Source organism: Sphaeramia orbicularis, chromosome 16 (genome assembly GCF_902148855.1).
Source record: "Sphaeramia orbicularis chromosome 16, fSphaOr1.1, whole genome shotgun sequence".
NCBI lineage: Eukaryota > Metazoa > Chordata > Actinopteri > Kurtiformes > Apogonidae > Sphaeramia > Sphaeramia orbicularis.
In genome coordinates, this window is record NC_043972.1 from 18,214,645 (window position 1) to 18,239,064 (window position 24,420).

Here is a 24,420-nt window from a genome sequence, read left to right on the forward strand (position 1 = left end):
TCTAAAATGAAGCAAGAAAGAAAGAAAGAAAGAATCAAACAAACAAACAAATATCGATAGCCTCATAGCATAATTGCCTAAGTTATACACTATATAGATAAAAGTATTGGGACACGTTGAATTCAGGTGTTTCTTTTCTGACAGGTCTGGGATACAAAACAATAATGATAAATATCATTATATGGTTTTATATTGTGATAAATACCCTATTGATTATTAATATTGACATTTTTATCTCAAATCATCATGAACAGGACATCTTACAACAGTAGCTAAGTTGTGTCCCAATATTTTTGTCCATATAGTTTAACAACATCAATATTTCCTTAAAATTTAATGTGAGATTTTTCTTCCTAAGTGAGATGTGAACAAAGCAGACGGTTAATTGTGATAGAAAATTATTTGCAGTCAGAGCATGAAAAATATTTTAGAAATTTAGAGGTAGAACATTTAAAACCATAGTCACTGATAAAAAAAATCAATGTTGAGAGAAATTAAGTAAAAATAATCTTTTAGATAACAATTTAAAGATAAAGATAACAATTTAAACAAAACTGACCAATTCAGTGCAATGCTATTTATCACAATATAAAACTATATTATGACATTTGTCATTATTGTTTTGTAGCCCAGACCTGTGAGAAAACAAACACCTGAATTTAACATGTCTCAATACTTCTGTCCATTTAGTGTATGACTGAGGCAATTATGCTATTAAACTAATGATATGTTCTTTCTATGCATTGGTTTTGTTTGTTTTGGGCAAAAAAAAAAAAAAAAATATCCAGTCACCTCTGCCATGTGGTGACATTGTTATATCAGGTATAAGTGTGGAGGTAGAGGGAGAATTGAAGGACAGCATCACTAGTAACAATACAGATGATGAAGAAGAAGTGTACGAGAAAAGAAAAGAAGATCAGAAAACAGGAACTTTTTCATGTGTTTGTTGAATGTGGGTTTGAAAGGTTAAAGCCCACCATATTCAACTATTATAGAAGACTAAACATTCAGTTGTGGTTGTTGGGTAGTTCACTATGTATTTTTTTGACAAATGAGAACAAGGGAGAGAAGGAGATAGAGAAATGGAGCAACTGTGTTATTTTAATTTCTACAAAATTGCATTTTGGCACAGTGGCAATAACAATACTGGCAATAAAAACATATATTACAATAGAAATCCCCCCCAGCTCTTCATATTCGTATTTTCAGTAGAAATACTTTCAGACACAAAAAAAAAAAAAAGAAATTCAGATAATACATCCCTTTTTCTTCATATTGATCCAAAGAAGGCAGACAGAACAAGCCGAGTTCACATTTTCTCTTGGAACAATCACATCACAGTGTGTCTGTGTGGTTTGATGATGAAATACATAAGCACAAAACAAATCCATACAATTTCTGTTCGATTTCAAAGTTGTGTTCAGGATGATTTTTTTTTTTAGAATTTTAAAAAGCTAATCGAAATCCATACTTTGTGACAGTTTCTTTATAAAAGAGTGCGATGTCCTGATTTCTCTCTGTGAAATCTGAACTCTGCTGGTTTCCTCAGATGATGGCGAAGCGTTTCGGTGTCTGTGGTGTGATTGTGCTTTCGTAGTGGGTAGACGTACCACATGACAACACCTGAGGGGTTGATGGAGAGGGTAATCTCTGTGGTGGAATTCAGTCCCTTCACAGTGGTGCCAGTAAACACATCATAGGCCTAAAAAAGGAGAAATAAAAGAGCTTATATGAGGACGGAATCACTTAAGGATCGCAGGAAAAACAGTCCAAGGAAACCTGTTTTAACAATTAAAATTTGTGCATATTACAGGGTTTTTTGGAGGGGGGTTGATTCTTATTTTCCATAGAAAGCAGATATATATACTGTAAATTGAAGATGGATTTTTTTGTGCAACACTGGGAGGGATGGGTGAGATATGTGAAACCTTTGAGATCTGATTTTTGCTGAGATGACTGCATGAACACGAACCCAAAATCTTCTGAAGGAAATATGTTTTTGTGTTTTTATTTATCTTTATTTATACATTGATTCTTTACTTTGAGATCCTGTATGCCAAGACAATGATGAGCTGCTGTAAATGTTTTTGTTTTGTTTTGTTTTTTCTTTTAACACCCACTCTCTGGTTATGTATAGTTTGTGTATTTGTCTGTTTTTTCAATGTGTGAAAAAAATCTAAATTCTTTGAAGAAAAGAGAATTAAAAAAAAAAAAAAAGAAGAAAAATAAAGTAGATATATATTTTAATTCAGTCCCTGTCAAAGCAAGTTTTTCTGGTGCTGCTTGAATGGAAGTAGGTGGAATTAATGGCTGTTGATGAAGATCACACACTGGAAAAAATCTAAATCTTACCAAGTGTATTTTTCTCATTTCTAGTCAAAATATATCATCACACTTAAAATAAGACATAATCACCTAAAGAGTAACTTTTCAGTGAGATATAAGAACTTATTTTTAGACAATGGATCTTGAAAATCTTATTTCAAGAAAAGATCATTTTCACTTGTTCCACTGGCAGATTTTTTTTTGCTTGAATTAAGCAAAAAAAATAAAAAATAAAATTATATATATATATATATATATATATATATATATATATATATATATATATATATATATACATATACATATATATATATATATATATATATATATATATATATATATATATATATATATATATATATATATATGTATATAGAATTAAGCAAAAAAAAAATCTGTCAATGGAACAAGTGAAAATTATCTTTTCTTGAAATAAGATTTTCAAGATCTATTGTCTTAAAATAAGTTCTTATATCTAACTGAAAAGTTACTCTTTGGGTGATTATTTTTTATTTTAAGTGTGATGAGATATTTTGACTAGAAATGAGAAATACACTTGGTAATATTTAGATTTTTGCAGTGTAGGAAATATCAGAAAAAAACTGCATCATCTTGTTCCATCAGTGGAAAAACAGCAACAGCCACAAGAAAAATGTAGTTTTTCAATAAATATATCATTTAACAGACTTTTGGACCATTATTTCCATGTCTTTGTACAAAAAAAAGGAAGACTGATAAATAAATAGCATCCAAAAAGCTGATTTTCTGTAATGGCTTAGGTGACACAATGACTGGAGTTGTCAACTTATGCATTTTAATTACATTAAAAAAAAAAAAACTGTATTTGTCCAAAACTGATATGAGAACAAGCAAACGTACAGATAATTATACACAGGTATCAACTTTTTGCCAGGTTAGCGCTCTGTCTTGGTTTTGTTTTGATCTAATGTTTTGGTGGCTTTTCATCTAATGTTTGTTTTTAAATCCCTTCTTAAAACCCATGTTTTCTCCTTGGCTTTTGAAACCATGTGAGATGTCTGAAGGTATTATTTTTTATTCTTTTGGTTTTATTTGGTAGTGGTTTAGTGTTCTTATGTTTTTTGTTGTTTTTAATTGTATGGCTTTTTATGTTTTTTAATCTATTCTTGTATTTTATTCTTTTATTTGGGTTTAATTTATTCTTCTGTACAGCGCTGTTTTCTTTTTTGTACAGTTCAATATATTTTAATCTATTCTGTATTTTATTATTTTATTTGGGTTTTATTTATTCTTCTGTACAGCACTTCGGTCCACTGTGGTTGTTTTAAAGTGCTTTACAAATAAAGTTGGATTGGATTTTATTAGTATGAATAGCTTTATATGATTCCTCTGGGTACAAATATGATATGTGCCTGATATCACAGTGAAGGTGCTGTTACAAACACCTACAATGCTTTGTTATTTATTGTATATATCAGTCACCGGCGCTATATAACAGTAACAGACCTGAGGAATATCTGTACAAGAACGCATATGAGAATATCTTCATAATACTTCCCATTGAAAGCGTCCATTTCTGGGTTTGGTAGTACACACTTACAGGACAACAAACAGCTGACTTACAAAAGTAAATTACCTTCCAGACAGAACTGACAGATAACAGGAAGGAAAAGCCCAAACCGCACATCTGCAACTTATTCCATCCTTTTGGGAAGTGGCTCATGTGACATCAGCTCTGCCATGAATTAAGTCTAACAGTTTGCCTGAGGTGCAACCTGTGCCAGATGCATTTTTAAAACCAATGTCCTGTTTATTCTAAAAAACAAAACAAAAAAAAAAAACAACAATAGAGGATTTTTTTCTCCTTTCTGACAAATTTTTTATGGCCACAACAACTTTTAGTCATTGGCCAAAAACATCAAAAAGCCACTGAATAAAGGAATTTCATTATAGCTGTGGTTTAAGACAGGATCTGTGGCTTGGACTGCTTCCTGTTTGTCATCTTCACTGAGACACGCATCACATCAGAGCTGTCCAGAGTATGTTTCAGTATGAATAAGGGATGCAACTCCTGATATGGTAAACCTTAATACTCTACTACCAACTATTTTTTCTCTATATTTTATAAATCAGATGTACACTCCCATGAAGCAATCTAAAAATCTCTGTAAGTCCAGTCCAAGATGTCACTTTGGGTTGTATGGAAATACCGGGTGCTTTTCTACCAAGATAATTTTGTGTCTTTACTGTGGAAGCAAAGGGGAAAAAAGACCAACAAAAATTACAGTTTTGAAACAAAAAAATCAAGATTTGAAAACAAAAATGAAGGTTTCAAAAATTTTAACAAATGGATTGTGTTCTCATTTTCTTTCATGTCAAGTCTTAAACTTGTGCTTGCAGGCCAAAATGGTTTGTCATTTTAAAAGTTTTGTTTGCAAGTCCAAAGGTTCTGCACCTCTAAATCTTTTGCGAATCAAAAAGTTTTGCTTGCAAGTTCAACTGATTGTGATGCAGAAGGGGTGAATTTCTATCGGTACGTTGCTTCTGATCGACAGTGTGGCTAGTGTCTGGTCCTCCGGCCCACTTAAACATGGTAGGAACCGCGGTAGGAAAGATTTGGCCATGCAAAACTTTTCTACTCGTAAACGATTTTGACCTAGAAGTAAGTACCACTTGAACTTGCAAGCAAAACTTTTTGATTTGCAAAAGATTTAGAGGTGCAAAACCTTTGGACTTGCAAACAAAACTTAAAATGACAGAACACTTTGGTTTGCAAGCAGAAGTTTCAGACTTGAAATTAAAGAAAATGAGAACACAATCGATTCTGTAAACCTTAAAACTTTTTAAACCTTCATTTTTGTTTTCAAATCTAGATTTTTTTGTTTCAAAGCTGTAGCCTTATAGGAAACAAAATGATCATCATACTTTTCCATGAGGTCATACTAGCTTTTGAACCTGTTCCTTCCACCTAATTTGTGTTAATTTTTTCACCTATTTATCATACCAATGTCCAAAGCTTATAACTGAAGAACCACATGCCCAGAATTAATCAATGACACCTCATTTTGCGAGGTACTAATTTTTTAGTTTATTAAAATTCTCCTTTTAGTTTGTGGGTCAAACACAACATTAACTCACACACTAGTCCCATCAGCTTCAACCACTATCCAGGTGCTTCTGTCACTAATTATCTTCTTTTTATACCGTAAAATAAAATTAGCGACTGAAATGCAGAAAATCTAAGCTTTCTACAAGGTATAGCCTGCTTATATTGACAACTTTGATTGTATTTAATTCAAAATGGCGACTGGATAACTGGCGATCTAGTGGGAATGGAGAGGTTATAGACTTAGCCATTAAGGAAATAATCAGCAGATTGATAGTTGCAGCTCTACAGGTAAACTGGATGGTCAATATACACATGGGGTCGGACAGAGGGGCTGTACAAACCTCATAGTTGCCTTCTTCATAGTGAAGTTTGCCCAGTGAAGTGTGGTAGCGGTAGGGCATGTCTGTTCGTCGGCTCAGGAACACAAGAGCACTGGCTGATTGAAACAGAGGCCTCCAGTACACCTCAATACGACTTTTCTCCTATGTAACACAAACACACACACACATATATATGAAAATATCACATGTTTTTACATTCACAGGACATCACTGAAACAAACAAAAAAGTTCATCTTGAAATACAGGACGTTTATTGAATTTTCAGTCAAGGATACATCCCTACACCAGCATTTAAGTGTATGATCTGTACATATGTGAGTCAAATCAGTACAAAAAAACTGTAAATAATTCTAAAAAAGAGGTGTAACTGTAAGAAAAAAAAGTGTTGGAGGGTCAATTCTTGCCTGGAACAGTTTGAGCTCATCCACAATGTTCTCAACTCTTTGATTCAGCACTAGAAACAACTGACTATGGGGCAGTAAAAGAAAGACTGGCATGACAGTCGTGATGACAGTTTGTGTCCTTCTCGAGGCCTGTTAATATTTTTCACATTTTCAGCCAGTGTTACAGCCTTGTTTGTTCAGTGGTATAATTACCACTGGAGGCCTGGGTTTGATTCGCAGCCAATGCAACAGATTCTTTATGTTTGAAGACATTACAGTGTGATCTGTCTATATGTTAGACAAAACAATGCTGAAGGAACAAATAACTTCAACAGACATATACTTCAAAAAAGAGCTTTAGCCTATTTGTAATGTGATGTATCATGTAAGTTTACTGTGGATTGTAAAACAGCAAGTACTGTACAGAACTGTTAAACATTTAATGATATGAATTAGTCTACTGATAAATAACCCAAAACCTAAAAGGAGTCTCATGTATGATCAAATATGGGCACATTATGAGGCAAATACCACATGTGAGATTAGGTGTTTGTCAATACACATTCTTGTCTGTTCTTCTATTCTTGCATTCTCGTGAAACGTCATCAATTGCGGCTCAAGTACTGTTCCATTTCAAAGTTTGCACAAAGATCGGATGAATTCTCTGATGCTGGTCTTGTCTCATCTGCTTCACCGACTGTTTACGAACTGATTACTTGACAGTGAGTTCATTTTCATTGTGTTTTTTTTTTTTTTTTTTTAATCTATTCAACAATTTCTGTAAAGTCCTGTGAGGTGACTTTGTTGTGATATTGGGCTCTATGATTAACCTCCTAAGACTAAGGAAATGTCAGCAAAGTACAAGCTTTTTTTTTGTTTTTTTATTAAATAAGTGCCTATATTGGAAACATCATGATGCAACAGTTTTTTCAGATTCAGTTTGTAAAATTTTTATGGAATGTCCTTTGTGGTGGACAGTTTTCTTTTTTTTTTTTTGTAAAAAGTTGTGAAACTCTTGTCCACAAATATGGATGGAAAACCCATAGCTGGGTCTTAGGAGGTTAAATTCATGTTGGATTCAGACCTGAATTTTAAAAACCACATACAAACAGTTACAGTCAGCTTACCATCACCTCAAGAATATTTCTAGGATTAAAGGACTGATGTCGCAGCAGGACCTTGAAAAACTTGTCCATGCATTTATCTTTAGTCAAGTTGACTACTGTAACAGTATCTTCTATGGTCTGCCTAAAAAGTCAATCAGAAAACTGCAGCCGATCCAGAATGCTGCTGCTCGAGTCCTCACTAAGACCAAGAGAGTGGACCACATCAGTCCAGTTCTCAGGTCTCTACTCTGGCTCCCTGTCTCTCAGAGAATAGAGACTTTAAAATTCTCTTGCTAGCATATAAAGCACTGAATGGTTTAGGCCCAAAATACATCAGAGACCTTCTAGTCCAGTATGAACCATCCAGACCACTCAGGTCATCTGGTGCAGGTCTGCTCTGTGTTCCCAAAGTCAGAACTAAACATGGAGAATCAGCGTTCAGTTTCTATGCTCCGTATATCTGGAACAAACTACCAGAAAATATCAGGTCTGCTGAGAGTCTGAGTTCTTTTAAGTCAAGGTTAAAGACTCACCTGTTCACTGCTGCCTTTGACTAAAAGGCTTTTTACTTTTTAAATTTTATATTCTCTTTCGAAACTCTGCACTGCTACTCTTTAATATGTGTGTGTTTTTATATTTTTGGGTTTAATGTGTTGTTTTCTTACTTGCTGTTTTTAATCATCTTTTACATGTTTCTTTTATAATGTTTTAAATGTGTTTCTTTTTCCCTTGTCATTGTATTTCAATGTCCTGTGTGAAGCACCTTGAATTGCCTTGTTGCTGAAATGTGCTATACAAATAAACTTGCCTTGCCTTAAAATTGAATTGAATTCATCTTTACACCATGGATGTACTGGTTGGTCACTCGTGTGGAGTTGGCTGGAAAATTTTCCCGAGATGCTTTTCATGCTACTGTCAACTTGAGACTTGCATTCATAGGAAGTCCATTCTCTTGGACCATTCTTACCGAGACTGAATCCCCCACCCCAAATTTGGACTTGCAAAAGTTGGACACTGAGAAACATTTATTATTTTCAGTTTTACAGCTTTCAATGATGTGACAAAAGAAAATCCCAAAGCTCTACTCTAAATACCTGTATTTCAGTTGGTATGGATTGACTTTATAGGTTTAATAGATTAACTTACCTGTTTTACTTTGACTAAAACACTCCTAGGTACAGAAGTAAATACAGTATTCTACAGAATATTAAGAGACGGAAAGTAAAAGTAGCAAAATTATTCTCGTGAGTGTTAATAGGATGGTAATCACCTTCAGGAGGCGTCTTCCCTGGATGCCCAAAGGGTCTTGGTTGATGGCAATGGCCACTTTGTTTTGCAGGATGGCCCTTGCTCCGTTATCGAGGTGTCGAAGGTCAGTGGACATGATCAGAGGTGCAGCCATGATGGCCCACAGAGCCATCTGAGAGCGGGACTCGTCCATACTGAGGCCAAAGTTTCCAATGATGAGCTGAGGGCAGATACGAAAGAAAAGTAAGACACAGAAACAAACCAGGAAATGACCTGTACGTCATATGACTTTGTGATTTCTGGTCTTCTTGCAAACTTGAAACCACTCGATTTCAACTTATTTAATAATGTAAGGTAACAAAAAATTCATGACAAGATCCTCGAGCAAAGCACTGTGTAATATAATAGTTTGGTCTCATAACACGAAACACAAAGACAAATCCAGCCGACCATGTCTGGGTCATTCCATCTTCCAGGCCCCGCAGCCGGTTGAATTTCATCCTGGTTGTTGAAGAACCAGTCAACAATGGCTTGTAAACTGTCCCATGAGTCCTGAATGTCATAATAATTCCTCCACAGGTGACAAATTTCCCCCATCAGATTATAATTCACCTGATGGACACAAAGAAACGTACTTTAATTGGACAGAAAACAGATCATTTCCTCACATATATAGCACATAGTAAGTGCAAATGTATTAATGGGAGCTCTAAAGCTGTACTTCTGCTCATGTCTGGACGCTAACACGTCAACACTGCCATGACATTATGATTCTAAGCCAGTATTATGAACAAAGAAAACAGGTCGATAGTTGTCAAACTGATTCTGTTTGTACTAATGAACAGTAACAAAAGGATTCTCTTCATCTCATTAGTATTGGTGAAAAAAAAAACAAAATATATAGGTTACAATGATCTCTTTGGCAAATGATTTTCTTAACAGTCTGAAATAAATGCATTAACCTTGATTCTGATGGCAAACTAAGCAGTCATTTGTACATTATTATATTCAAAAAACAATGATACAGCAAATATTCCACACACACACGGTGTTGAATTGAAAACAAATCCAGTCAATATGAATAGTTCACGTTTAGGTGTGATCATTGTGGACACCAAGACGGAGATCTGTCATCACCAACTTCTTTAGGCTTGATGAGCCATATTTAAACAATAAAAGCATAAACATTATCAAAGTCTGATCAATCTAATGACTTTCTTGGGTGTAGTGACACTCACAAAAGGTGGAAGTCCTCCCAGATACGCCGGCCAGCTACAAGAATAGACTATAGGTCTGCCTGTGGCGTTCAAAGCTATGGACATCAGTGGGTAACCTGAATTATAACACACACAATACAGAAATAAAACATCATGATACAACTGTTTTTTCGATGCTTTTTTTTATTTTATGGAATGTCCTTTGCAGTGGACAGGTTTTTTTTCTCAATATCTTTATTGAGTTTTTCATATAACACACCAAAAAATCTAGAATAAGAATAAATTAGAAATAATAAATAATATAAAGCAAGAGGCTGGAGAGACATATATAGAAAGTTATGCCATATGCAACAAAAAATAAAATAATTTCTGTTCCTTCACACATACAACATGTCATTATGAACAGCCAAATATACAAAGACACAAATCAGCATAGATAAGCACATAAACAAACAAACAAATAGTGCCGTCTTAGACAAAAACAACCATAACAACAAAAACAACAGGGGAGGGGGTCATATCATACATAAACAAACAAACAAAAAAAAATCATATATAATATACACAGGGTGGGGAAGCAAAATTTACAATGCCCATTTAGTTGTTTTTTCTCAGCAGGCACTACGTCAATTGTTTTGAAACCAAACATATATTGATGTCATAATCATACCTAACACTATTATCCATACCTTTTCAGAAACTTTTGCCCATATGAGTAATCAGGAAAGTAAATGTCAAAGAGTGTGTGATTTGCTGAATGCACTCGTCACACCAAAGGAGATTTCAAAAATAGTTGGAGTGTCCATAAAGACTGTTTATAATGGAAAGAAGAGAATGACTATGAGCAAAACTATTACCAGAAAGTCTGGAAGATACTATTAAAGAAGAATGGGAGAAGTTGTCACCTGAATATTTGAGGAACACTTGCGCAAGTTTCAGGAAGCGTGTGAAGGCAGTTATTGAGAAAGAAGGAGGACACATAGAATAAAAACATTTTCTATTATGTCCATTTTCTTGTGGCAAATAAATTCTCATGACTTTCAATAAACTAATTGGTCATACACTGTCCTTCAATCCCTGCCTCAAAATATTGTAAATTTTGCTTCCCCACCCTGTAGAAATGAGAGTAGGGGGAATCCCTCCAAAGACAGCATCTAGTTCAGTTTTTTTTTTTTTCTTCATTCCACCACAGTAGCATCCTTATCAGCAAGTGCATAGTAATTCAGGTAACCTGCTATGTGTTGATCTATACTGTACTTTCTCACCTATGGTTCAACACAATGGTAGTTAGTCTAGTACCGATATAAGTCAGGAATGGGGACCAGATTCTATAGAAAACTTCAGACATACATCTAGACCTGTATGTTAAGTATTCCATGGGTAACATGTCAAAAATAACCTTATGCCGACAGTTTTTTTGTTGTTGTTTTTTTTGTATAAAGCTGTGAAACTCTTGTCCACAAATACGGACAGAAAACCCATAGCTGGGTCTTAGGAGTTTAATGAGGAATGACAGAGATGTACTTACCCAGCATCTGCACTAAGGGATTTGAGCTACACCCGTCAAACTTCAGGTAGTCCACCCCCCAGCTAGCAAAGGTCTGGGCGTCGATCTGTATTTTATCCAGAGTGGTACCCGGGAAGCCCATACATGTAAATGTGCCCATGTCTGCATAGATGCCCAGCTTCAGTCCACGTTCATGGACATAGTTTGCCAGTTTTGCTATGCCACCTGGGAATCTTGAAGAAAACAATAACATACAGTTACCCAGCAAGAAAAAAAAATAGAACACAGTCCCATAAGCACAGAGACGTTTAGGGGTCATTTTAATTCATGTGTGTCATATTCAGATGAAAATCCAGAAACTCTGGTTAAATCAGTCTGGTCCAATTTTGCTAGATGCTAAATTAGATGCCCATAATAGCTAGACCAAAAAAATAGTCCAGATGGGAGCATTAATGGCCCTAAAGGTGCTCAATAACAATCAAAAACACAAGATGGAGAATCACTATGAGTTATATTTGCAAATGATCTACAAATGAAATAAACTGTTCACAAATGAATACAAAGAAGAAAAATTGAGCACCACATAGAACAAAAACATCTATAGAAATCAAATAAACAATGTAAATTACATTTGTATAATACCCAAATATCTCTAAAAACACAGTACAATTTGCATTTTAAATACTTATATCAGCTCAGGAAAAGGAAACTCTTCCTTATCTGCAGCCCCAGATGGTAATCTAATTTCTAAGCTTTTTGGTTGAATTTACAATGCTCTCTTTTAAATAAAGAATAGCTATTAAAAGTGAGTCAACTGTAGTCTAATATTATAAAGAGTGAAATACTGAGCATGTACATCAGCACCTTTGGGACAAACATCTAAACAGCGATGACAGACCAACCTGACGGGATCCGGCTGCAGTCTCCCCTCTTTGTCTCTCTCCATTGACATCCAACAGTCATCTATGATCACATATTCGTAGCCAAGCTCCTTCCAGCCGTCCTCATAAAGCCGGTCAGCCATGTCTCTGAACAGAGCCTCACTGGAGGATGACAGTGACCAATCACACACATTACAACAGTGGTTCCCAACCTTTTTTGGCTCATGACCCCATTTTAACATCACAAATTTCTGGCGACCCCAGACATTCAAAACTTAGACATTTTTTTTTGCTAAAATTAATTTGTTTTTGATCATGTAATAGTTTGCTATACTATGTTGCAAATAAACATTAATTTTAGACGACATTTAGTCTATATAATGTATATTATTATGGACGGAGGCAGAAAAGCCAGGTGTGGATTACTGCACAAAGTGAGAGTTTTATTTTCCTTGATCAGGATATGTACAGTCAGTCCGGTTTTGATTTACAAGGCTGACAATTAATACTGAACAAACAAGAACTCAAACTATGAATTATGAAAGAGCTGCAGCATCTGAAACTGACCACAATGAACATTGGAAACAGAACCACAGTGCTTCAGTTTCAGCTTCACAGTTTCTCATGTGTTTTATGTTTTGGGATTGTCTCTCTCAACTCACCATATATTTTTTGTTAGTAAGTTTTTTTTTGTTTGTTTGTTTTCTTTTTATCAATTACTAGAAATTTCAGGCGACCCCATTTGAATTCCAGGTGACCCAGAGGTTGAAAAACACTGCATTACACCATCTATTTTTATTTATATGTTTTAAAAAATTTCAACAATGGGAACTGTTACAAAAAGTAAAGCTTGTCCAAATATATTTTAATTAGCAGGAGAATGTAAAACCATTTTAAGATTTCAGATGTATTTGGTCAAATATTGGACATTTGCTGAGGTGTAGTTGCTTACGTTTTGACTTAAATGTATTTCCTACACAATCGTACCTGATGCAGTTTTCTGGATCATCTTTACAGTCAACATCACAGCGAAATCGCTCCCAGGCCATCCAGCCCATGGGTGGAGTCCTAACTAATCCATCGTCCTTCGCTGCAGTCAGTGACATCACTGCCAGGAGCTGTAGAATAACTGCAATCGGCCCCATGTCTACGGGAAAAAAAAAAAAGGAAAATTCAAAATTCACTTAACATAAATACATACACAATGGTCAGGATTTCAACAGGGTTCAACTACTTTTAATGTTTTTGTTCTTGGACACGATACAATAAACTCTTGAGCTTCTACATGTGTCACTCTGTTCTCCTGTTAGTCTGTAATTACGTCTGTTTACTGCTCACACTGCAAAATTTGAGAAATTAATGAGAAATTTGTAAGAAAATCAGTACGTCTGGTTAAAGTAGGAGGATTCCATGAATGAAATCATTATGCATAAATGTCAGTGAAGTGAGTAAAAAAAAGGATAAACATCTAGTCAGTCTTTTCTATTTAATACATAAATACAATATGAGATGAAAATATTCCGGAGCCTCCATTCTACACAATCCCTCTTATTGCAGTTTTTGAATTTCTTTCCAGTTTCATGCTGTATATTGGCTCTTGTAAAACATGATTGACTTCAGTCCAATTAGGTTCATTGACTTCAATCTGTGAAAGTTAAACAATCTTACTTCAGGTGCAAATGCATTGTGTCTCAAAAGGTAAAACAAAAAGGTTTCATGCAAAATATCTGGAAAGACTTACAACCTACATTAGCAGGGTTCTTTGTTTGGAAACTAAAAAACTAAAAAACTAAATAAAAAATAGGATTTAAAGACAATGTCAACAAATTCACATGATAAGAGAGGTAACGTTCAGCTACATAAAACTGTATATTACCTCCAAACACTATGGTATTCAGATCAGATGCTGTACTTGGAGATAATCAGTTCCACATTATGACCATGACATGAACATAAGTTTTTATCGTTTACGATTCTGACTACATACTATATGTTGATCTTTGATCTCCCTATCACTGTCAAAACACACAAGACATTATCACCAGACTCAGTGTAGCGTCTATAACTAGGCCATCAGGACTGACATGGAAATATTCAGTATCATATACGTGTTGACCACCTGCACCATCAACCACAACTTCTGCTACTGAACCAGGACAGACAATACCTGACCTGCAAACACTGTAGTACTCAGACCATATTATTATAGACAAACATCAATGTAGCATCTTTTATTTTTATCTTAAACAGTTATAATTATCTTAGACTCCCTATTTGTTATGTTATATAGTACATTTTTACACAATTAGTCCCCTTATTGCACAGTTTTACAGCTTAATTCATACAGTAAATATGATGTTACATAGATCTGACTTAATCTGGACATGACCTAGTTATAAAAGACAATAATTGAAAATATTGAAACTGAACAAGTACATGGGTGTCATGATGGATTGGAAACTTAACAACAAACTACAATTGCACATTTTACACAATTAGGACCTTTATTACACAGTTGTCCAATTTATCTCAGTAAATTTGGTTTTAAATAGATCTAACTCAATCTGGATATGACCTATAAAGGACAATAATTGAAAATATTGAAACTGAAGTACATGAGTATTATGATGGATTGGAAACTTAACAACAAACTACGATGAGTGTTTGAGTTCTAAATTATCACTCTGGCTAATTTTGAACTTTTCAGAATCAAATTGCAGAGTATTATTAGAGAGTACAGCAACATAGACTGGCAACCTCTGTACAACTAAAAAAGTAATAGTAAAAGTATTAACCTGTTTAAAATAGTGTTGAATGTCATAGGGAGGAAAGAATATGATACCTTCCACTCCCTCTATGGAGGATCCTTCACACATCTATTATATACTATGACCCTAGGTAAACATTTAAGTACCAGTAAATGCAAAACTAATAAGTTTTAGTGCCTGCCCATTTCAATAACTTAAACAGCTTAAGTCTTACGTATTGATAAATATCTAGTATGGCGTTTCCTGTTTCCTATGCATTCTTTCACAACCTTTTCATTATATGTTATTGGTATGTACATTTATGTGATTGTTAATTGTAAACATACAGACAATACTGTATATGCTTCTGCAATCATGCATATTTATGAGTTTGTTTGTTTTTTAACTTCTATTTATTCAAGTTTTATGACAACTTTACAAACAGTAAACAAACCAACATAAAAACTTAAAAATTAAATACAATTAAAATTACAAAGATGCTACTAGACTGGTTTATGTAATATATGCTTGTGCAACATCACTAGCACGCTGAGGTAGTACATAATGTGTGCACCACAGCTCATATCATATAGTAAAACAAAACACATAAGTATGTGAATGAAGAATGTTATTTGTTTGCTATCAAAGTGAAAAGGAAGACACGCAGAGAAAGCAAAACAAAAACTGACAGATACCCATCATGTTATGTGTTTAAGTCCAAATTATACTGCACTCCTAAAAGTTCCAGTGGCTTCCTTCATTTCTAAAATATGAGTCATTTTATTAATATAGTGTTCTAGTTTTACCAGTATCACAGCTTCTTAGATTAATGATTTCCACCTAGGAATGAACGGTGGGTCTTCTCCAACCCCTTTTACCATTATGACATTTATGAGGTTTTATATTGTTATGTGTATTTACTGCGAGCTAACATTTACAGATTATAGTGTTGGATCATAACTGTATTACTGTTGTTTACCACTGCTGTTGAAACACGTCACTATTGCCCAGGTAAAATGCCCTGTTTGGGACAATAAAGGATATCTTAACCTTAATAATATACTGAAATGACTCATCTGAGAGACAGAGGAAGCATACATTGTGTGTGTTAAATGTCCTTTATACAAAACAAAACAAATGTTCAGCTAAATACTGTAACATAAACATATAATTCACTCGTCATATAAGACATCACTAACAAAAAGCTTATAAAACAGATCTATTTTGTATTAACAGCTCTATCTATCCTTGTATATTTAGCTTTTCTTCATTTCTTTCACTCTCCACACTAACCTGACTGGTGATATGATCAAACATGCCACTGATACAGCTCCTATAGCTCTGATATTCTATAAAATAAGACAACAGACCTTTAAAAACAACTCTTTCTTACCTGTTTGTCTGTAACCGCAGCCTGTTGAGGACAGATCTAAACAATCATTGTCAGAATTGTCGGTTCAGGCACAAAACTGCCTTCTCTACTTCCTGGTTTTCCTCTCAGCAGCAGCAGTGTTTATCTCTTCCTGGTTAGAGGGCTGAGTGGTGTCATGTGACCACTCTGTGTCACATGGTAAACCAGGAAGTGCTTAGAAGTCCTACAGGGTTGTGAGTTTTATTGCATATTTGGTTTGTTTTTAGTGATATTATTTATTTTATGTTACTTTTCAAGATTTAATAACAACTATGATTAAAATAGTAATATTCTAAACTGTTATTTTAGCATTATATTTTACATTTGTTGCCTTTATCTGTTCCTTTATTCTCATTTTATGTTTTTTTTTTTTTTAAATAAATTTTGTAATTTAATTGGTCTGAAATAAATAGTGGTAAATTAGGTGATATATATTTTCTGTTTTTATTATTTTTAGGTTTGTCATGTTATGATCAAATGTTATTCACAGGATTTAGTTTTGTTTTTTGGTTTTTTTCCCCCGTTATTTTGCCATAAATGGAAATTCCACTAATTAATGGAGTGAAAATTAAAAAAAAAAAAAAAAAAAAAACGAAAAAAAAACATTTAATTAAATGAGGAAATGAATGTAAATGTGTTAATCCTACTTAGCCTGATGTAACTGGACATTTTTAACAAACAGCAAATATTTTATGATTAGAAAGTGCTGCTTTATGTGCAAAATAGTCAAATGCTGTTTAGCTGAAATAGCCAAGATGCTTTTAATAAATGAACATATCTAATCAGAGAAATTATTGCCTTTTTATTTTACATTTCCTTCTAATATCTCTCTTGGGTTAATGCACTTATTATGCTTACTATTCTATCAAATTAACTCTAAACTGATTCAGATAACTGATTGTTATTTCTGTTAGTGTTTTAAAATATGTAATTGTCCTGGCAGTATTTAAATATTACAGGTTTGTTGGTGCATACATTGAAAGGCTGCACTCACACAACACAGAGAACAACAGTCATTGATACAATACATTTTATTTCTTCATCTTTCTCTCGAGGCATCTTGACAGCTGCTATATGAAAAATAAAACATTTACATATTTTACTATTTTACTACTTGTGACATTTAAAGTACGCATCCATTTTCATTCAATTTCAGTATGTCCTTATACATTTCTACAGAAGTCTCAGAGACAGTTCTGGTAAAATGTATTTGTTCCTCATTCATCCTTTGCATAACCTCAAAATCATCCCAGTACTGTATCTTGAAAAATATCTCACTGATCACATCCACTATGAGACATGAGGAAAGATGAATCATGAGCATATTTCTTTCACTGAAGTCAGTCATTTAGTGAACAGACTGATCTGAAACCTCATCACAGCATTACTAAAGTTTAATATGGAAAGGAACTGATAAATAAGAAAAATAGATTCATCAGATTGTTTAAAAAAAAAAAAGAAAAAAAAAAGACCTGAAAAACAAAATTAAGACTTTCGCCATTCAAATTACATTCAGTCTCCAAAATGCATTTTTATACACTACCAGGCAAAAGTTTGGACTCACCTTCTCATTTAAATGACATGAGATGGACCACAGATGGCCAACAAGTGCTCAGCATCATTTGGAACTCCTTCCAGACTTTTGGAAAACATTTCAGGTGACTACCTCATGAAGCTCATCGAGAGAATGCCAAGAATGCACAAAGCAGTAATAAAAGCAAAACGTGGCTATTTTGAAGAATCTAAAATATAAAACATGTTTTGAGTTTTGTCACATCTTTTTTAACTACATAATTCCATATGTGTTCAGTCATAGTTTTGATGTCTTCAGTGAGAATCTACAATATAAATAGTCATAAAAATAAAGAAAAACCAGGTGAGTCCAAACTTTTGCCTGGTAGTGTATATTAAATACTGAATTTATAATAAACATCCTAAATATAGATAAAACTTCAGAGTAGGTCATAAGTTTGCATATGTCTTCACTCAGTTTTTTACGTTTCTGAACATTAGATATTAGTGCATATTCATAATATTATTCAATTCAAACCACTTTATTTTGATGAATTTACTGTGTCTTTAAACAGCTGATTGTTTCTGGACATTGATCTCATGACTTTAGGATCCTTTTAAAAGCTAAAGCTACATCCACACTAATACATTTTAATATTAAAACAGAATGTAAAGTGAAAATTATCCTGTCTGCACAAAGATTTTTGTGACATTGAGGAAATAATCTCCGAATATCTCAACTTAAAGGGGTCATATTTTGCTAAACCTACTTTTATTAGTCTTTGGTACATTTATTTGTGTATTTGGACCCTAACAGTTCAAAAAGTTTGAATGTGAACCCTCCAGGTGCTGCAAAACTATCTTTCTATTCATTTTGGCAAAAATCGAGTGGATTTCTACAACCCACTTAACTTGCTACATCTATAACTAGTTACGTCACAACATTTGCACATATACGGTCAAGACTTCCAACAAACATTTCTCCGAGTAATATAATTGTTTGTCAGCAGCAGCTAGTTGTAGAAAAACTGAAAATATGTCCAAACTTCGAGCTGATTACTTAAAATATTCAGTTGTTGGTTGGACGGGACAGACCAGCACAGTCAACAACCTGGAGGGGGTGGGGCTTGAAGTGGCTCATGTGCATTTAAAGGGCCAGCGCTCAAAACGACCTTTCTGGTGTCATTACTCAGAAATAGGGTTGAAAATGGACCTGTGGAGTTGAATTAATGAAGAATTCTGACCCAAGCATAGCATTTACAGTTTATTTAGACCCTGGGGTGCCGTAAAGGGGAGGTAAACATGATAAATTCATGGGGCCCAGCATCTTGGGGGGGTCCATAGAGCAGTGGAGGGGGCCCAGTGGATACAGGTTAGAAGTCGTAAAATTTATTTTAAGGTCCACTGTATAATAGAGGCATAGAAGCCGGTAGCTGGACGTTGAAAGCATGTTGACTTTGACTTTTGCTTCACGCTAGCATTAGTTATGTTAGTTATGGAAAGCACCCCCATGTATATAACTGCTGCCCCTACCCCACGTACATATCACCTCCCCATTCCCCCCCAAGATACTGAATTGTATAAAGGGCCCACATCGTTTAGTTTTCATGGGGCTCACAATTGCTGGCGGCGCCCCAGTGTAGACCACAGGGAAATGTTTTAAAATCCATAATTCCATTTTTAAAAAAAAAAGCAAAATATCACTCCTTTAAAACACATATCATGTCACCAGGGGAGTTGATAAAACTGCAGTTTGCTCAAATAACATCTCACCTCATGTTAATGTCATCAGATGCATCATAGAATGCAGAATATACCAGTACAACAGCTGCCAAGAGAGACAACAAGGACAGAAACAGCTGTAGTTTACTGTCCATCCTGAATTAACAGCTGGTAGTTAAGTTTCATGTCTTGTTTTCAGGTGAATGAATCAGTGAAGGACACAACATTAGTGACAAAAGATCTCATGAGGTAAATTCAGGTGTCTGTGTCAAAAGTTTTTATCTGTCCTGACTGTATTTTCCAGTTGATTCCTGCACTAAAACAGCATTTACAAAAGTAGTGGTGATGCTGAGTGTAAACATAGCAAACGTTGAATATTTTAAAAGATCATAACGGTGTGTTCGTAGCCTAATCGTCATTACATGTGTCAAAATGGGTTGGTTAATGCAAATATATACGCTACAGGTAACTGCAGTCCAATGTTGACAAAATGCCATTTTCCCAGAGTAAATGCTCCCATTACCAACCCTGCAAAAGTTGCTACAGTCCCGCACCATGAGGACCAGGTTCCAGCCAAAGCAGCCGCTGCGCCCGCCGACACCCCCGCTGCCCCCACCACCCCCAGCAGTGCCCCCGCTTTCCCACCTTCACCCAGCACCGGCTCTAACACCTCCACTCCCACCAGTAACCCCCCTGCCACTAAAGCAGCCCCGACTATAACTCTACCCTCCCCTACACCGTGCCTCACCAGTGGCCCCCCGACTGTAGCCCCCAAACCCAACTGAAAGACCCTCGCCACGAAGAAACCGGCATTCAAAGCTTCAAGCGAAGACTGGATGTTAATACGAGTGCTGATGTCTGATCTGGACTGGTTGAATCCTTTTGCTTCCATTTTCATGGCTTTTAATACGACCGTCTGACTGGCGTGTAGGGTGAGCATGGCGACGACGAATGTGGTGAACATTCCTAAGCACCCCACCAACATCCAGAACTTAAAGTCATTTGATTTCAGTAGCAAATAGCCGATGATTGCAACTAAAGCCAAAAGTACAATAATCACAATCGGATGCCTACCAAAACCAAACACCCCAAACAGTGAAGTAACTATGGTAACCACAGTCATTGGTATGCCAGAGAAAGCCATGAAATCCACAAATTTGATCACCACAGTATTGATCCAGTCTTGGATGCTTCTTTGCTCCATCTCTGCTTCTTCACTCTCGGTCTTCCTCCTCTTGAGCTCCTCTCTTTGCCTTCGCTCAACATCCCACATCGTCCGGTCCTGTATCCCGCTGACGTCCCCTTCCTTCTCCAGAGTCAGGATCTGCTGCTCTATCTGCAGAGTCACCCTGTGTCTCTGCTGGGACTCTTTAATCTCGATCTGTTCCCTCTCCCTGGCCCAACCTGCAGATCCCAGAGTGCAACATGCCTCTCCCTGCTTCCACAGGAGCTTGAACACAAAATGGAGCTGCGGTTTGAGGACAGCAAATACACTCAGCGCCCACAGAAGGCCTACCATGCCGTAGGTCTTCACAATCCACTCAACGAAAAACCCAAATGTGGCTCCGCTCATTGTGGTTCCAATAGCACCGGCAAGTCCTGCTGACACCCACAAGCTGACAGTGTTTATCTGTGAGGCTCCGCAGCTCCTTGTGGTCACAAACACTGAAGCCGTCAACGCTGCGAGAATCACACCGGCTACAACTGAAGTCATCGCCGTGGTCAGCGCTGTAGATCCGATAAGGGTCCCCAGTCCTAGAGGGCCCACTGTGCGGACCTCCTCCATCACCGGCTTCAGAGGACCTGCTGAAGTCATCACTGACAGAGACTGGTCTACAGGGTCCTCTGTGGCTCCCAGTATGCAGCCTCCCACTGCTCCCAGTGCAAACCCCACAGCAGCCTCCATTAAAGGGCTCTGAGCTCCTGAAACATGACAATAACACATGTTGTGACAAATCCAACAAGTAATTCCAGCCGTTATACGACTTTAGCACTCACATGCAGTTCAACATGACTGAGCTGTATGATGAACACATGGACTGTTCGACTGGATCAGCCTGTAGTTTGAGTTTTTCTAATGTTGCACAAGTGGATTTTTAAGATCAGTTCCATGATAACATTTGTGCCTTAGAGCAGACAGTTTAAGAAATAACTAACACACCTTTAAAGTACCCAGCAATCACTGCTTCCACAAGAAAACTGTGTTTAATAATGGTGCTAATGGTGTATTTTACATGTAGTTGTTAGAGTTATTAACAAATGGTCACAGATTATTTAATGGTTATGCACAGTTGCATGTAAACAGGAATAATAGAAGAATATTAATTTTTATCGTAACTAAACTGTAATATTTGTAAAACTGACTGTTTTGGAAATAGGGAAAACATACTTTGACAATCATTGTGTATGTAAACATACTGTTAATGTTATATTGTGGTATTGTTTAGAAATTGGGGAATACAATACTGAAATATGTGTATTTGTTAAACCCACCTGGAATATTATATGAAGTAAATGTAGGGGGAAAAAAACATCTCAGGAGCAAATAATTAAATTTAAATATGTAGATAAATTAAATAATAAAATATTACATCTGTGTGACAACTTTAGTTCCAATCAAAACTATGTGTCTTCATGTATGTCAGTGTTTAATGTTGGCGTTAAAGGGAAGAATGAAATGATCCTAAATGCTAAATGATCTCTTGTGTTCACAGGAAAATGTTTTGTCACAAAGCTGAAAACATGTAACCAACAAATATAGAATGATCTTAAAGAATATGATGCATTGCTGTAAATTAAAACAGCAACAGTTTATAAAGTAGGTAAAAAAAAAAAACAAACTTAAATATTAACACAAAGATGCAACATGCACATCAATGCAACATCAAAATGAATCAAAAACATTAAATATCATAACCAAAACCTGATCATTTTACTGAACCGTGCTCACTTGTAGTTTACTACGCTTGTACATTTTTATTCAAGTAAGGTTTTCAATACATAACTTTTACTTGTAGTGGAGTATTTTAATGTTTTGCTATCAGCACTTAAGTAAAAGACCTGAATACTTCTTCCACCACTGGTCTGGTTTATCAGGTTTAACCAGCACGCTGCCATGATCCCTATCTGTTTCCACCATCCACGTGAGTTATGACTGTGATAATGGAGGTTTAAGAAAGTAACAAAGTATAAGGTGTAATAGAAATACTGCAGAATACAATAAAATATACAGCAGAAGTACACATGAGGAGAGTTGTGCAATTATGTCCATCAAAATTAAGTCAGAATACTTTAAATGTGATTATAATATCTGAGAGAATAGCATTCAACACATAAATATGCTACATATATAGAATAGAATACAAAAGAATACAATACAATATCTTTGTTATCATTGTAACAAGTAAAACAAAATTAAAAGTGTAGTGGAATCTGTGCATCATGTAAAACCTACAATAAAAAATACAAATGCAAATTAATGCAGCTACAATAAAATGTGCTCACTGCTTATTTTGTCCTGAAAAGCAAAACGAGAAAAAAAACACACTTTTGCAGAGATGAATGGGAATAAAATGCTAGTAGTTACCGTGTTTAGAATGCGCCATGCTTTTCGGACAGAAGAATTGATTGAAGATTCTTTTCAAGCTGAAGTAAAAGAAATTGTTCTGCTGTTCCCAAATCAATCTCTACTCCACATTGAGTGTTCCTGCGTCAGGTGCTCGCTTCTGTCTGTTTATACAATGGCAGTCCACACAGGCCACACCCACTACCGGTTTGTCCTCCCTGTATCCAGCCCTCAGGTGTCCTAATCTCTCTGATCTCTGCTGGGTTTCAGTGTCACCCAGCAGCATTCCTGTACAATCGACCATCTGTCATCCCCACGTGATGAACCCCTCCTGTCATTTACTGTTTTCCACCTGTATTTTTGAAGGAAGAAGATGCTCTCTGAGATATGGGTGAAGTTTAGGTCAAAAGGTAACGGACCACACACTCACCTGCAAAGTATGAGAAGCAGTGTTGAAAAAACATTACACAAGACAGAAATATGTACATTTATTATGATGGTTTATTTCTGTATTTATGCATGCATGCATGAATGAATGAATGAATGAATGAATAACACTGATTTCAAATTTTCTCCACTCAGATTTTGTTTAAGGGTCAAAACACGGTATTTGAAATCTCTCTGACGGGACATTTCATAGACAATTTGACAGATTAGTGTTGTTAAATGACCCACATTTTTACTTTTAAATTCATTTTTGTTTTAGTTTGACCATAAGGGATTATCCAAAACAAGGAGCTACTTTATATTGAAATAAATGTTGGAATGGCAATCAGTTAAAGTTTCCTCTCTGATGGGACATTACTGTGTTTTGACCCAAACAATCTTAAAACAAAAACAATAAACATTTCAAAATGATCAGCAACAAACATTTTTATTATCTCAATTATTTTATTAAATATAAATAATTAATTCAAACACCAGATAATTCCATTTGTGCAAAATGAGCCATATAAAGTTCATAAAACTCCAAACACATACAGTAATTTTCCATATCTCCTTCCACTCCCCAACTGAATAAACATAAAATTATTATAATTTGGTAAGTACACCTTTGTATTATTCAGAAATTAAAATAAAGTCAAACCAATAACACTGTGTTTTCTTCTGCAGCCATATGTTTAACAGAGGGAGAGCTGGAGTATCTGGAGAGAACCCAGACACAAGGAGAACATATAAAGATTTTTTTTTTTTTTTGTCAGACAGATGGCTGACAAAAAAGAAAAAGAAATCTTTATAAGTTCTAGTAGACAGTATGAACCTAATCAGACTACAAGGAGAACATGCTTGCTATGCTGTGGTGCAAATTAATAACCCATCCACAGACAGGTGAAGGAAATATTGTGCAAATTGTGAATCATTAAAGA

General features: G+C 35.4%; 2 protein-coding genes across 2 annotated transcripts; both read right to left on the bottom strand.

The window, feature by feature from the left end:
- Positions 1-1,273: 1,273 nt before the first annotated feature.
- On the bottom strand, positions 1,274-16,375 carry LOC115435035 (alpha-N-acetylgalactosaminidase-like). The gene is made up of 9 exons (XM_030157207.1): positions 16,237-16,375; positions 13,084-13,243; positions 12,118-12,258; positions 11,237-11,448; positions 9,730-9,824; positions 8,942-9,103; positions 8,514-8,711; positions 5,755-5,895; positions 1,274-1,702 (listed from the first exon to the last, which is right to left on the bottom strand). The coding sequence occupies exons 2-9, from the start codon at positions 13,239-13,241 to the stop codon at positions 1,487-1,489; spliced, it is 1,323 nt and encodes a 440-aa protein (XP_030013067.1). The 5' UTR covers positions 13,242-13,243; positions 16,237-16,375; the 3' UTR covers positions 1,274-1,486.
- A 2,721-nt stretch (positions 16,376-19,096) lies between these two features.
- On the bottom strand, positions 19,097-23,229 carry LOC115435032 (uncharacterized). Its single transcript, XM_030157203.1, has 2 exons — positions 23,075-23,229; positions 19,097-21,411 (listed from the first exon to the last, which is right to left on the bottom strand). The coding sequence occupies exons 1-2, from the start codon at positions 23,091-23,093 to the stop codon at positions 19,916-19,918; spliced, it is 1,515 nt and encodes a 504-aa protein (XP_030013063.1). The 5' UTR covers positions 23,094-23,229; the 3' UTR covers positions 19,097-19,915.
- Between the last annotated feature and the right edge of the window lie 1,191 nt (positions 23,230-24,420).

What these genes read in the sequence shown, in the direction of transcription:
- LOC115435035 (XM_030157207.1), bottom strand. Translation starts at nt 13,241, where the DNA reads ATGGGGCCGATTGCAGTTATTCTACAGCTCCTGGCAGTGATGTCACTG. An exon ending in CTGCAGCCGGATCCCGTCAG is followed by an intron (nt 11,449 to 12,117) that starts GTTGGTCTGTCA and finishes GTTTTCTTCAAG; the next exon opens with ATTCCCAGGTGGCATAGCAA. An exon ending in ATGAAGAAGGCAACTATGAG is followed by an intron (nt 1,703 to 5,754) that starts GTTTGTACAGCC and finishes CTCCTTTTTTAG; the next exon opens with GCCTATGATGTGTTTACTGG.